Source organism: Salmo trutta, chromosome 15, assembly GCF_901001165.1.
Source record: "Salmo trutta chromosome 15, fSalTru1.1, whole genome shotgun sequence".
NCBI lineage: Eukaryota > Metazoa > Chordata > Actinopteri > Salmoniformes > Salmonidae > Salmo > Salmo trutta.
In genome coordinates, this window is record NC_042971.1 from 57404528 (window position 1) to 57419206 (window position 14679).

Genomic DNA, 14679 nt, shown 5'->3' on the forward strand with positions numbered 1-14679 from the left:
GTAGTCATTTAAGCAGGTTACCTTCGTGTTCTTGGGCACAGGGACTGTCTGCTTGAAAAATGCTGTTATTACAGACTGAGACAGGGAGAGATTGAAAATGTCAGTGAAGACACTTGCCAGTTGGTCAGCGCATGCTTGGAGTACACGTCCTGGTAATTCGTCTGGCCCTGCGGCCTTGTCAATGTTCGGCTCACATCGGCTGCGGAGAGTGTGATCACACAGTCATCCGGAACAGCTGATGCTCTCATGCATGTTTCAGGGTTACTTGCTTCGATGCGAGCATAACGTTATTTAGCTCGTCTGGTAGGCTCGTGTCAATGGGCAGCTCTCCGCTGTGCTTCCCTTTGTAGTCTGTAATAGTTTGCAAGCCCCGTCACATCCGACGAGCATCGGAGCCGGTGTAGTACGATTCAATCTTAGTCTTGTATTGACGCTTTGCCCGTTTGATGATTCATCGGAGGACATAGGGGATTTCTTATAAGCTTCCAGGTTAGAGTCCCACTCCTTGAAAGCGGCAGCTCTACCCTTTAGCTCAGTGCGAATGTTGCCTGTAATCCACGGCTTCTGGTTGGGACTCCTCGAACCAGGTACGTAGTATAGCACTCTGGACACTCCAACTTCATCCATTCTCTGGCTTGTTTCTGTCTTTACTCTGTCACTCGAGTTTCCTCTTCCCACTTTCCCCTGGCCTCACCCTTAACTTTGTTCCCTGCAGAAGGATACATACATACATACATACATACATACATACATACATACATACATACATACATACATACATACATACATACATACATACATACATACATACATACATACATACATACATACATACATACATACATACATACATACATACATACACTCCCGTTCAAAAGTTTGGGGTCAGTTACAAATGTCCTTGTTTTTGAAAGAAAATCACATTTTTCTGTCTATTAAAAATAACATCAAATTGATCAGAAATACAGTGTAGACATTGTTAATGTTGTAAATGGCTATTGTAGCTGGAAACGGCTGATTTTTGATGGAGTATCTACATAGGCATACAGAGGCCCATTATCAGCGACCATCACTCCTGTGTTCCAATGGTACGTTGTTAGCTAATCCAAGTTTATCATTTTAAAAGGCTAATTGATCATTAGAAACGCTTTTGCAATTATGTTAGCACAGCTGAAAACTGTTGTGCTAATTTAAAGAAGCAAAACAACTGGCCTTTAGACTAGTTGAGTATCTGGAGCATCAGCATTTGTGGGTTCGATTACAGGCTCAAAATGGCCAGAAACAAAGAACTTTCTTCTGAAACTCGTCAGTCTATTCTTGTTCTGAGAAATGAAGGCTATTCCATGCGAGAAATTGCCAAGAAACTGAAGATCTTGTACAAAGCTGTGTGCTACACCCTTCACAGAACAGCGCAAACCTGCTCTAACCAGAATAGAAAGAGGAGTGGGAGGCCCAGGTGCACACCTCACCAAGAGGACAAGTACATTAGTGTCTAGTTTGAGAAAGACTCCTAACAACTTCTCAACTGGCAGCTTCATTAAATAGTACCTGCAAAACACCAGTCTCAACGTCAACAGTGAAGAGGTGACTCCAGGATGCTGGCCTTCTAGGCAGAGTTGAAAAGAAAAAGCCATATCTCAGACTGGCCAATAAAAAGGAAAGATTAAGATGGGCAAAAGAACAGAGACACTGGACAGAGGAAGATTGGAAAAAAGTGTTTGGGACAGACGAATCTAAGTTTGAGGTGTTTGTACCACAAAGAACATTCGTGAGACGCAGAAAAAATGGAAAGGTGCTGGAGGAGTGCTTGATGCCATCTGTCAAGCATGGTGGAGGCAATTTGATGGTCTGGAGGTGCTTTGGCGGTGGTAAAGTGGGAGATTTGTACAGGGTAAAAGGGATCTTGAAGAAGGAAGGCGATCACTCCCTTTTGCAATGCCATGCCATACCCTGTGGACGGCGCTTAATTGGAGCCAATTTCCTCCTACAACAGGACAATGACCCAAAGCACAGCTCCAAACTATGCAAGAACTATTTAGGGAAGAAGCAGTCAGCTGGTATTCTGTCTATAATGGAGTGGCCAGCACAGTCACCGGATCTCAACCCTATTGAGCTGTTGTGGGAGCAGCTTGACCTAAGTGCCAATCCAACTTGTGGGAGGTGCTTCAGGAAGCATGGGGTGAAATCTCTTCAGATTACCTCAACAAATTGACAACTAAAATGCCAAAGTCTGCAAGCCTGTAATTGCTGCAAATTAAGGATTCTTTGACGAAAGGACGCCATTTCAATAAAAAATCGTTGTTTATATTTCCTATTCATTTTGCAACTAATTTCACCTATGTTTTCATGGAAAACAAGGACATTTGTAAGTGACCCCAAACATTTGAACGGTAGTGTAAATACATACATTTTCAATTTTTGTATTTTACCAGGCAAGTTAGTTATGAACAAATTATTCTTTACAATGACGGCCTATGAACAAGACCTGTCTTGTTCAGGGGCAGAACGACAAATTGTTACCTTGTCAGCTCGGGGATTCGATCCACCAACCTTTCGGTTACTGGTCCAACGCTCTAACCACTAGGCTACCTGCTGCCCCTGTGGACACATTGCAGCCCGACGCTATAGGTCTACATACGTGGGAAAAACATACATCTATTTATAACTTTAAAGCTGTTCAAATGGCTAGTGTGTTTAATGTTCCTGAAATGGCACCTTTCTACACCATTTTACAACGCTATTTCCATGCTGAGAAGAGTGACATTTCATACAGTAGGTGCCTTTTGGCAAGTTAATCAGATTTCACTCCCAGAGCCCAGCTCAGGCTGATTTCACTCCCAGAGCCCAGACCAGAGCACAGCTGACTGAGGCCCAATACTATCCACTGAAATGCCTCGCCTCAAGCTTCAAATCCCAAACTCTAAACCCTCACAACCCCAACCCTCTTACAGGGACCAGTTGACCATAACCACCTGTGTGTTTGTGCATGGGTAAGAGTGCTGATCTAGGATTGGCTTTGCCTTAAAGGTCATAATGAGGAATGCTTTTCCAACAGTCTTGAAGGAGTTCCCACATATGCTAAGCACTTGTTGGCTGCTTTTCCTTAACTCAGCGGTCCAACTCATCTCAATTGGGTTGAGGTCAGGGGATTGTGGAGGCCAGATCATCTGATGCAGCACTCCATCACTCTCCTTCTTGGTCAAATAGCCCTTACACATACTGGAGTGTGTTTTGGGTCGTTGTCCTGTTGAAAAACAAATGATGGTCCCATTAAGTGCAAATCAGATGGGATGGTGTATCGCTGCAGAATGCTGTGGTAGCCATGATGGTTAAGTGTGCCTTGAATTCTAAATAAATAACCGACAGTGTCACCAGCAAAGCACCATCACACCTCCTCCTCCATGCTTCACGGTGGGAAGTACACTTGCAGAGATCATCTGTTCACCTACTCTGCATCTCACAAAGACGTGGCGGTTATAACCAAAATTCTCAAATTTGGACAAAGGGACAGATTTCCACCGGTCTAATGTCCATTGCTCTGCCACCCATTTCTGTAGGGTGAGACACCCCCTGGACAGGACGCTAGTCTATCGCAGGGCCTTACCCCTAATCCATCTCCTAAATACTAAAGTTCCAAGCATAGAGGCATCAGGTCCCAATTTTGTTGTCTTTGGTATGACTTGACGGGGGATCAAACCACCAACCTTCCAATCTCAGGGCTGACACACTAACTACTACGGTTACATATGGCTCTGCTTATCCCTATGGATGTGTTTGTTGTTAATGTTGTTGGTATTCTGTTCTCTCCTGTCTCCCAGGCCTGTCACCGTTGTATTGCAGCCTGTTTGGCCTGATGAGGGAGAGCGACCGCATCTGGTTCCCACCCAATCACATCCTCAAACTCCACCAATCAGCAAATGACAGTCTCCTCTTCAGAGTGAGGTGGGATGTGGTCAGGGGACGAGTTTTCATTTTTCTGTTGAAAAGGAAACAGTTAGATATGCTATTAAAAATATGAAGTAATTAAAGTGTGAAATATGCAATGATGTTTAATTAAAGTATCATTGTACAGAAGTAGTATTAGACACAATGTTCTTGTCTTCTATATAGTCTATCTTCTCTCCTCTTCCTGTTTCTTCTCCATTTCTGCGCCCCCCCCCCCCCCCCCCCCCCAGGTACTACTTCCCTGGCTGGTATGGAGGCTCCTGTTCCCTCCGCTATGGAGTCAACAAGGGAATGGACAGCCCAGTGTTTGACGATACTGTCATGTCCTACCTCTTCGCTCAGGTTAGTCTTGGACTATATTTTTTACCAGGAATGTTTTCTGTCTGGTAGTGTGAAATTGAAGAGTGTAGACCTGCTGATCTTGGATCAGCTTTGCCTTAAAGATCATAAGAAATTGGGGCGGCAGCGTAGCCTAGTGGTTAGAGTGTTGGACTAGTAACCGAAAGGTTGCAAGTTCGAATCCCCGAGCTGACAAGGTACAAATCTGTTGTTCTGCCCCTGAACAAGGCAGTTAACCCACTGTTTCTAGGCCGTCATTTGAAAATAATAATTTGTTCTTAACTGACTAGTTAAATAAATAAATAAAATGAATGAGCACTTCTACTCTGAGTTGATTTGTAAATATGGGCTCTAGTCTAACATGTATGCTACAGGCTCCCCTAAAATGGCCTACCTGTAAAGCCACCAGATGCCTTACATTAACCTGAAGTATTAAGTAACCTGATCCCCGGGCTCAATTGCTAGAGAGAGAGAGCCAGCTGGTGAGACCATAATGCCAAGCACAATCAATTTTGGGCGACTGGTTTCTTTAAACCAATCACCAATCAGCGAAGCTGTAAAGTCTGTGTGGTGTAAATAACTGCCTAATCTACCCGTGTGTGTGTGTGTGTGTGTGTGTGTGTCTGTACGTATGCTGAAGAAAAGGGGAAGTAGTGTTGGGAGGGTGAGGCAGTGGTGAAAGCTGTGGCTGGTAGGGCGTGTTTTTGTGTGTACGTGCGTGTTTTTAGAATGTCTGTGTGGACTGTGGTGTCCTTTCAGTTTTTATCTTCACATTCACATTGTCACAGAACACACTGTGTGGGAGAGATTACCCTGTATACGTTAGTTACTATGCCAGGTCCTGCTGTCGTTTTAAAGAGCATAACTTATAAATGCCTTTATGAGCTTAGTTCAACTGTAATACCCCATCACAACCTGAAATACAAGCTTGTTTTACTTCAATATTTGTAAAGATTGAAAATGTAAATGAACACTGTATATAACTGCTTATAACTATAATTTTGATATTTTGGATGGTCAGTCCTTGCATCAATACCTCCGTTTATGAATTTAAGAGTGGTTACATTTCTCCAGGCACATCCCTCAGCTTTTTACCAAAACACAGGCTGGGGGAGGACCCCTTAGTTTATTGTTTCAATGGTGGATGGCCCCTTTAAGTCTATAGAGGCACTGGGTTGCTGTGAGGAAAGCAGTGTTGACTTTATTCCACAGTTCTGAGAACTGAGGTACCTTGTTTCCACATAAAAAAAAGAATACTTTTTCTTTAGTTTCTATTCTTGGAAATGTGGGTTATGTCCCTCAAGACGATCTAGTCTGCTGATGTGGTGTTCGTATCGCCGAAGCCGATGTCTCTTGTGGTTTCACTTGATGTTTATCCACAGAGAGAATACAAGTTCAACTGGACTGGCCAATTCTACAGCTCACAAACACTAAGGTCCCTATCGCTTTTGGTGCAGCACAGAGGCAAACACTAAGATCCCTATCGCTTTTGGTGCAGCACAGAGGCAAACACTAAGATCCCTATCGCTTTTGGTGCAGCACAGAGGCAAACACTAAGATCCCTATCGCTTTTGGTGCAGCACAGAGGCAAACACTAAGATCCCTATCGCTTTTGGTGCAGCACAGAGGCAAACACTAAGATCCCTATCGCTTTTGGTGCAGCACAGAGGCAAACACTAAGATCCCTATGGCTTTTGGTGCAGCACAGAGGCAAACACTAAGATCCCTATCGCTTTTGGTGCAGCACAGAGGCAAACACTAAGATCCCTATCGCTTTTGGTGCAGCACAGAGGCAAACACTAAGATCCCTATCGCTTTTGGTGCAGCACAGAGGCAAACACTAAGATCCCTATCGCTTTTGGTGCAGCACAGAGGCAAACACTAAGATCCCTATCGCTTTTGGTGCAGCACAGAGGCAAACACTAAGATCCCTATCGCTTTTGGTGCAGCACAGAGGCAAACACTAAGATCCCTATCGCTTTTGGTGCAGCACAGAGGCAAACACTAAGATCCCTATGGCTTTTGGTGCAGCACAGAGGCAAACACTAAGAAAAGAAGTGGTGGTGCAGTCAGGAAGACGAGGGATGCAGAGTGTACGTGTTTGAGATGGACAACATTGCAATCGGAATCACTGAACTGCAAATCACCTTGCGTCTTAATAGCATAACTAATCATTATGTAATGAAGTGGTTGTTCCTGCATCCTGCCTTGGTTAAATGGATCTCCTCAAACACACAGGCAGTCTTTTCTCCCCAGTTAGGTTGTAACCCTGCCTGTGGGGGCCTCTTCCTTAGCCAGCATGAACAGACAAAGTGTGCGTCCTAAATGGCACCCTATTCCCAATATTGTGCACTACTTTAGACCATGTCCCATAGGGCTCTAGTGCACTACTTTAGACCAGGGCCCATAAGGCTCTAGTGCACTACTTTAGACCACGGCCCATAGGGCTCTGGTGCACTACTTTAGACCACGGCCCATAGGGCTCTAGTGCACTACTTTAGACCAGGGCCCATAAGGCTCTAGTGCACTACTTTAGACCACGGCCCATAGGGCTCTGGTGCACTACTTTAGACCACGGCCCATAGGGCTCTAGTGCACTACTTTAGACCAGGGCCCATAAGGCTCTAGTGCACTACTTTAGACCACGGCCCATAGGGCTCTGGTCAAAAGTAGTGCAGAAAATGTAGTCTGGAAAACTCAACCCAGGCAACACGGGGACTAAGGTCTAGTTTAAAAAAATAACCTCAGTGATCTCCGTCTTGCTATTGTAGTGATTCAGTTATACTGCACGTAGGCATTGATGTAGGGACATAGTTCCTCTATTCCACGAGTGCATCATTGAACTGAGACCGTAGTCACTGTGTTGCCGAAGGTCCGATTTGTTTAGACTACCCTATTTAGGGTGCCACTTGGGACATGCCACAGAGACCCGAGGCAAGCCACAGAGACCCGAGGCATGCCACAGAGACCCGAGGCATGCCACAGAGACCCGAGGCATGCCACAGATAGGGGTGTATAACAACTGCCTCATGCCTTAACAGCCATGTGATATGTTTGGGGTGTCTGCCAGTCTGCTGTGGCTGTCTGTCATATGTTAACGTTAGCCTCTCTCTCTCTCTCTCTTTCTCTTTCTCTCTCTTTCTCAGTGGCGTAGTGACTTTGTGCATAGCTGGGTGATTTTCCCAGTGAACCATGAGGCCCAGGAGGAGTGTCTTGGCATGGCTGTGTTGGACATGATGAGGATGGCTAAGGAGAGTAGCCAGTCTCCTGTGGACATCTATAACGACACCAGGTGAGTAGTCTGGTAGGAGGAAGATGGAGCATGTTGAACCTAGAAGAAACAGTCAGAGCTGAAAACCGTTTGGTCACAAAGCGATGTGTACACAACGGTCAAACCAGGTGGAATGCAGACCCTTCCCTGCGGTCAGTAAAGAAGGGATGTTAACCCTGGGCGGTGTCCTGTCTGAAATCCATCCCTAGATCCCCTTCAACCGCTGAGTTGTACTGTTCATACACTTCACAATCAGGGTTCAATACAAATCATGTTTTGGCATATGATATTGTAGTGGGCAATAATATCTGATATGTGTACACTACCGGTCAAAAGTTTTAGAACACCTCTCATTCAAGGGTTTTTCTTTATTTTTACTATTTTCTATATTGTAGAATAACAGTGAAGACATCAAAACTATGAAATAACACGTATGGAATCATGTAGTGAGCAAAAAAGTGTTAAACAAATCACCTCACTCCAATCCACCCCACCCACCCACCTCACTCCAATCCACCCCACCTCACTCCAATCCACCCCACCTCACTCCAATCCACCCCACCCACCCACCTCACTCCAATCCACCCCACCCACCCACCTCACTCCAATCCACCCCACCCACCCACCTCACTCCAATCCACCCCACCCACCCACCTCACTCCAATCCACCCCACCCACCCACCTCACTCCAATCCACCCCACCCACTCACCTCACTCCAATCCACCCCACCCACCTCACTCCAATCCACCCCACCTCACTCCAATCCACCCCCACCCCACCCACCTCACTCCAATCCACCCCCACCCACCTCACTCCAATCCACCCCCACCCACCTCACTCCAATCCACCCCCACCCCACCCACGTCACTCCAATCCACCCCCACCCACCTCACTCCAATCCACCTCACCTCACTCCAATCCACCCCCACCCACCCACCTCACTCCAATCCACCCCACCCACCTCACTCCAATCCACCCCCACCCACCTCACTCCAATCCACCTCACCTCACTCCAATCCACCCCCACCCACCCACCTCACTCCAATCCACCCCACCCACCTCACTCCAATCCACCCCCACCCACCTCACTCCAATCCAATCCACCCCACCCACCTCACTCCAATCCACCCCCACCCACCTCACTCCAATCCACCTCACCTCACTCCAATCCACCCCCACCCACCCACCTCACTCCAATCCACCCCACCCACCTCACTCCAATCCACCCCCACCCACCTCACTCCAATCCAATCCACCCCACCCACCTCACTCCAATCCACCCCCACCCACCTCACTCCAATCCACCCCACCTCACTCCAATCCACCCCCACCCACCTCACTCCAATCCAATCCACCCCACCCACCTCACTCCAATCCACCCCCACCCACCTCACTCCAATCCACCTCACCTCACTCCAATCCACCCCCACCCACCCCACCTCACTCCAATCCACCCCACCCACCTCACTCCAATCCACCCCACCCACCTCACTCCAATCCACCCCCACCCACCCACCTCACTCCAATCCACCCCCACCCCACCTCACTCCAATCCACCCCCACCCCACCTCACTCCAATCCACCCCACCCACGTCACTCCAATCCACCCCACCTCACTCCAATCCAATCCACCCCCACCCCACCTCACTCCAATCCACCCCACCCACCTCAATCCAATCCACCCCACCCACCTCACTCCAATCCACCCCCACCCACCCACCTCACTCCAATCCACCCCACCCACGTCACTCCAATCCACCCCACCCACCTCACTCCAATCCACCCCACCCACCCACCTCACTCCAATCCACCCCACCCACGTCACTCCAATCCACCCCACCCACCTCACTCCAATCCAATCCACCCCCACCCCACCTCACTCCAATCCACCCCACCCACCTCACTCCAATCCACCCCACCCACCTCAATCCAATCCACCCCCACCCACCTCACTCCAATCCACCCCACCCACCTCACTCCAATCCACCACAGCCCATGTTCTTAAAACCTGTATTGTGTTTGTTGTTTCACATAATTCTGCTCTTTGCTGCTATTGATACTAGTATGTAACTAAACCAATCCTTTCACCTTCCCTCCTCAGCTATAAGTCGTTCCTGCCCAAGAATATGCGTGCCCATATCCAAGAGTACCACTTTGTGACCCGGAAGAGGATCCGCCATCGCTTCAGGAAGTTCATCCAGCAGTTCAGCCAGTGTAAAGCCACGGCTCGTGACCTCAAGCTCAAATACCTGGTGAACCTGGAGACGCTGCACCCAGCCTTCTACTCGGAGTGCTTCCGTGTCACCGAGTCCTTGGAAGGAGAGGTCACCATCGTCGTCACAGGAAACAACGGCATCCAGTGGTCCCGGGAGGAGGATAAGGAGGCAGACAAGGTAGGGGGAGGAGTAGCGTTCTCTTCTCTTCTTTCACTTTCGCTTCCTTTTTATTCTTGTTCCTTGTTCTCCTCGTATTTTTCTTTAGAATTTTTTCTTCTCGTCTTCTCCTTTTCTTTCTGTTTTCTGAAAGCACATATGACCAGTTGAGACAACCACAAAGGGGCTAGAGTTAGTCACGTGTTCAAATAGTCTCCTGTAATAATGTCAGAGAAAGGATGTTTTGAAGCGGTTGTGCATTCAGGATGGCTGCTACTACTCTTACTCTCTCTCTCTATAGGGTTTCCAGACGTACTGTGATTTCCCTGAAGTTATTGACATCAGCATCAAACAAGCCAACAAGGATGGCTCTATCGAGAGTCGCATCGTCACCATCAACAGACAGGACAGTCAGACTCTGGTACGATGACTCTGCTAACCTCAACTCAGACAGGGATAAGGACATCATTTGTGTCTGAAATGACAAGCTATTTCCTATATAGTGCACTACTTTTGAGCAGGGCCATAGGGCCAAGTGCACTTTGTAGGGGGAACAGGGTGACATTTTGGACTCAGCCCAACTGTTATGTTAGATCAGAACAGGAAGATTTCTCATGTATTATGTGTAACAGAGAACTGATTAATCTCTCATATCCTCGTCCATCTCTCTCTGCTACACAGGAGCTGGAGTTCCGTTCCCTGTCGGAGGCTCTGTCCTTTGTGTCTTTGGTGGATGGCTACTACCGGCTCATAGCAGACGCTCACCACTTCCTGTGTAAAGAGGTGGCGCCCCCTAGGCTGCTGGAGGCCATTCAGAGTTACTGCCATGGTCCAGTCTCGTAAGTCTAGACTAGGCACATATACTGTACAAACACAAGAACATCCACACACACATAGACACGTGTACTAGGGGTGTGCGGCTCAGCAGGTTTGTTCACCCGCCCGCTATTGCTAATAACCCATCTGCAACCAACCGCCCTGCCTATATGTGATAACGTGACAATCTGAGGCCTATACCCTAACCCGCTAATATAGAAAATGCACAACGGTAGGCTTGTCGGAGACGGCGTAACGATTTGATAGGGGGTGCAGGACTTGATTTGCCTGATATGTTAGATATGTTTCTGCTTAGCCTTACAAATTGTTGGAAATTCTATTTGTTAGTCAACTTGTATATAATTAGATACATGCAGCGTCTCTTCTGTCATTATATGATGCCCTAGAAGACTAAATCTACCCTTTAGGTGTCCGCATGCTTCCCAGCCAAAACAGTTCGGTAGAGTTTGTGTATATATTATAACATTTTGTGTATATATTATAACATTTTAGGACGTTTTTGTTTGTTTTGGACTTCGGTTAGCGTTTTTTTTCAGCTGTTCGGGCACACATTTTTCTGGAGGCAAGCCGAAGTTCGGAGCTGAAGTCTACGCCCCTTCTTCAGTGATTGGTCAACAGTAGGGATTCTTCAATAAAGTATTTGTTGTCATTCAACGAGAGACGACTCATTTTAATGCACATTTTTTCATTGAGAAATACTGCACCAAGCGTCTTAATTAGATGTAAAAATTGCGCATTTAAGATCTCTTCGGCAAAAACATTGAAGTTAATGACAGATTGAGTTATCATAGATTTATTCTGACTATTTTGAGGAAGTGTCTACTGGCTACCGTGTTTCAAAATGGAGAAACCGTATTATTGCCGCTTTTTCAATTTTTTCAAGGGAAGGTCTTTTAAGGGAGTATGCGAGCACACTTGCTCGGCTAGGCACTAGCCAAACTGAAGCATGCTGACGCCTTTACCCACCAGAATGTCAAATCGATAAAATGAATGCTTCAATCTAGTTGACATTGGTAAAGTTTTCTGTCATCTCTGCTTGTTTCTCAGAGCGAAGACGTTTAGGGACCTGTAGGGGAAAAAACAGGAAAGACTTTCAGTGCAAAACATCCAAATGACATCAGATTGATCGGTTGTACGGAAATAGGAAGCTGTGTAAACGACCCAACATGTTTCTGATAAGATTTCAGTTCAGCTTGGATGCATATTTAATGTGGTTGAAAAACTATCAGCTTTTATGATGCTGATAAATATAGCACCTCTACAGACGGTATCTAACTGACCATTCATGTTCTCTCAAGATACTGAAATAAATCATATTTCTCTACTCCTGTTCCCCAGTAATAATTTAGCCTACATTTGGTGTATCATTTTAGTGCAAGAAATGCAAAGAAAGAGGACAAGTAAGGCAGCTGGTACGTTTCAATAAACTGTAGTGAACTATTAACGGAATATATTTACAAAACAACACGAAGCAGACAGCATAGAACATCAGGACGCAAAACGGCAACGTGTTTCCACTCAGGCACTGCAAGAACAGCTTCATTCAACGAGAGTTCATATTAAGGCTATGTGAGAGGTTATAGACCTACAGTCAGTGTCCAGATTTCAGTTTCCATTTTACCCATCTGAACAGTAGTCTACAGTTCCCTTGACGTGTCATCGGCCTATTTGAAGTGCGATCTTGTGACTGTTGAATTTGTATAGCGCCTCACAATCATCACACATAAAACTGTTATCATCCTCTTTTACCACTTCATCAAATCTTTCCCAAACATTACTTTCTGGTCCTCCCTTCTCTTTATTTTCAACTCTACATTTCACAGCTTTTCTCTTATTGAAATAAACTCCGACATTGTACTTTTTGCGTTTAACTTTTTCTGCCCGTTCCCAAAAGCATTTGGGGATTGGCGTGTAGTCTATTTGAGGATTGGCGTGTAGGCTATTTGGTGATTGGCGTGTAGGCTATTTGGGGATTGGCGTGTAGACTATTTGGGGATTGGCGTGTAGACTATTTGGGGATTGGCGTGTAGACTATTTGGTGATTAGTGTGTAGTCTATTTGGGGATTGGCGTGTAGGCTATTTGGGGATTGGCGTGTAGGCTATTTGGGGATTGGCGTGTAGTCTATTTGGGGATTGGCGTGTAGACTATTTGGGGATTGGCGTGTAGACTATTTGGGGATTGGCGTGTAGGCTATTTGGGGATTGGCGTGTAGACTATTTGGGGATTGGCGTGTAGGCTATTTGGTGAACGTACAGTTAGCCTCTAAAGTTTAGGCTTACGCACTAATGACAGAGAGCCTAAAATAATGTAATGTAGCCTATAGATATAAATTGCACATTTATGCATTTTTAAAGAAATTGTTTTGATTTTATTCAACACGCCCTTCATCCATACAAAATGTCATGACCCTAAACCCGTTTGTCCCGCTGATATAACCTCGTCGACCCTCTCATCACTAACTTGTACATATACAAGCACAGTACGACCATGACTGACCATACTGTCTCTCTCTCCTCAGGATGGACTTTGCTATCAGTAAGCTGCGGCGGTCTGGGAATCAGAAGGGTCTGTACATCCTCCGTAGCAGCCCTAAGGACTACAACAAATACTTCCTGTCTTTTGTAGTGGGCGTGAGTACCATACCATACAGGTTGTTGAAAGACATGGTGCTAAGTGAGTTTAGTCCAGACCCTTCAAAGTTTCCAGATCTGAAAGGGTCCGGATAGGTATGCAGGTGTACTGGTGCAGCTTTCACCATATTGCTAATACCTTAGAAATCTACAAACTTTGAAGGGTAAGGACCAATAGGGAGTGTTAGGGTGCATATCTGATCTGTGTCCCCTGCAGTGTGACAGCCTAGTTGAGTACAAGCACTGCCAGATAGTGAAGACAGACCAGGGAGACTACATCCTCTCTGGGGCCAAGAAGAGTTTTGGTTCTCTGAGGGAGCTGCTCCACCGCTACCAGAAAGAAGCTCTGCGCTCTGACGGACACGTCTTCCAGTTCACCAAGTGCTGCCCGCCTAAAGCTAAAGGTGAGGTGGTCAGGGAATAAGGGTCATAGCTGTGTTTTGGGATTTATAACAATATCAGAAACTAGCCAACTTCATTTCTTTGGCCGATATTAGCAATGTGGGCTGACGTCAGCTCTCCAGCCACACTCAACACAAAGTCTATATTCTCACAGTAGTTTGATAAACAATGTTGTTGTGTTGCTACCATGTTATTGCCATGTTGTGTTGCTGTCATGCTGTGTTGTCTTGTGTCGCTGTCATGCTATGTTGTTGTCTTAGGTCTCTCTTTATGTAGTGTTGTCCCTCTTGTCATGATGTGTGTTTTGTCCTATATTTATATAATTTATTTTAATCCCAGCCCCCGTCCCCGTGGGAGGCCTTCTGGTAGGCCGTCATTGTAAATAAGAATTTGTTCTCAACTGACTTGCCTAGTTAAATAAAGGTTAACTATATCAAAAAAGAATGCACTATCGTTTAAAAGGAGACGTGGCACAAGTATTGTAGTTCTTGTTAAACGATCATGTAGGCCATAGCGTTCCAGAGGGTTTATTTTGGTCACGTATGTTCACCATGATGTTCCATTCCTTTGTCTATAGTCAAACACAACAGAAACAGTTGGACAAGGCCTGTGAGCTGCGTCGACCCCACGTCACATGTACTGTACATAACATTATGTTGTGTCCCATACAGTACCAGTCAAACGTTTGGACACACCTACTCATTCAAGGGTTTTTCTTTCATTTGTACTATTTTCTACATTGTAGAATAATAGTGAAGACATCAAAACTATGAAATAACACATATGGAATCATGTAGTAACCAAAAAAGTGTTAAACAAATCAAAATATATTTTATATTTGAGGTTTTGCAAAGTAGCTACCCTTTGCCTTGTTGACAGC

At 45.9% G+C, this 14679-nt stretch overlaps 1 protein-coding gene across 4 annotated transcripts in view; it reads left to right on the top strand.

Moving 5' to 3' along the window:
• Positions 1-14679, top strand: part of LOC115149432 (tyrosine-protein kinase JAK2) — an 81777-nt gene that overhangs the window by 52600 nt on the left and 14498 nt on the right. For all 4 annotated transcript variants that reach the window (XM_029692277.1, XM_029692279.1, XM_029692278.1 and 1 more), the window contains 8 exons: positions 3819-3942; positions 4176-4287; positions 7431-7576; positions 9658-9949; positions 10230-10349; positions 10610-10767; positions 13286-13397; positions 13615-13801. In XM_029692277.1, the coding sequence (XP_029548137.1) occupies positions 3819-3942; positions 4176-4287; positions 7431-7576; positions 9658-9949; positions 10230-10349; positions 10610-10767; positions 13286-13397; positions 13615-13801 (1251 nt within the window). The remainder of the gene's footprint in view (positions 1-3818; positions 3943-4175; positions 4288-7430; positions 7577-9657; positions 9950-10229; positions 10350-10609; positions 10768-13285; positions 13398-13614; positions 13802-14679) is intronic.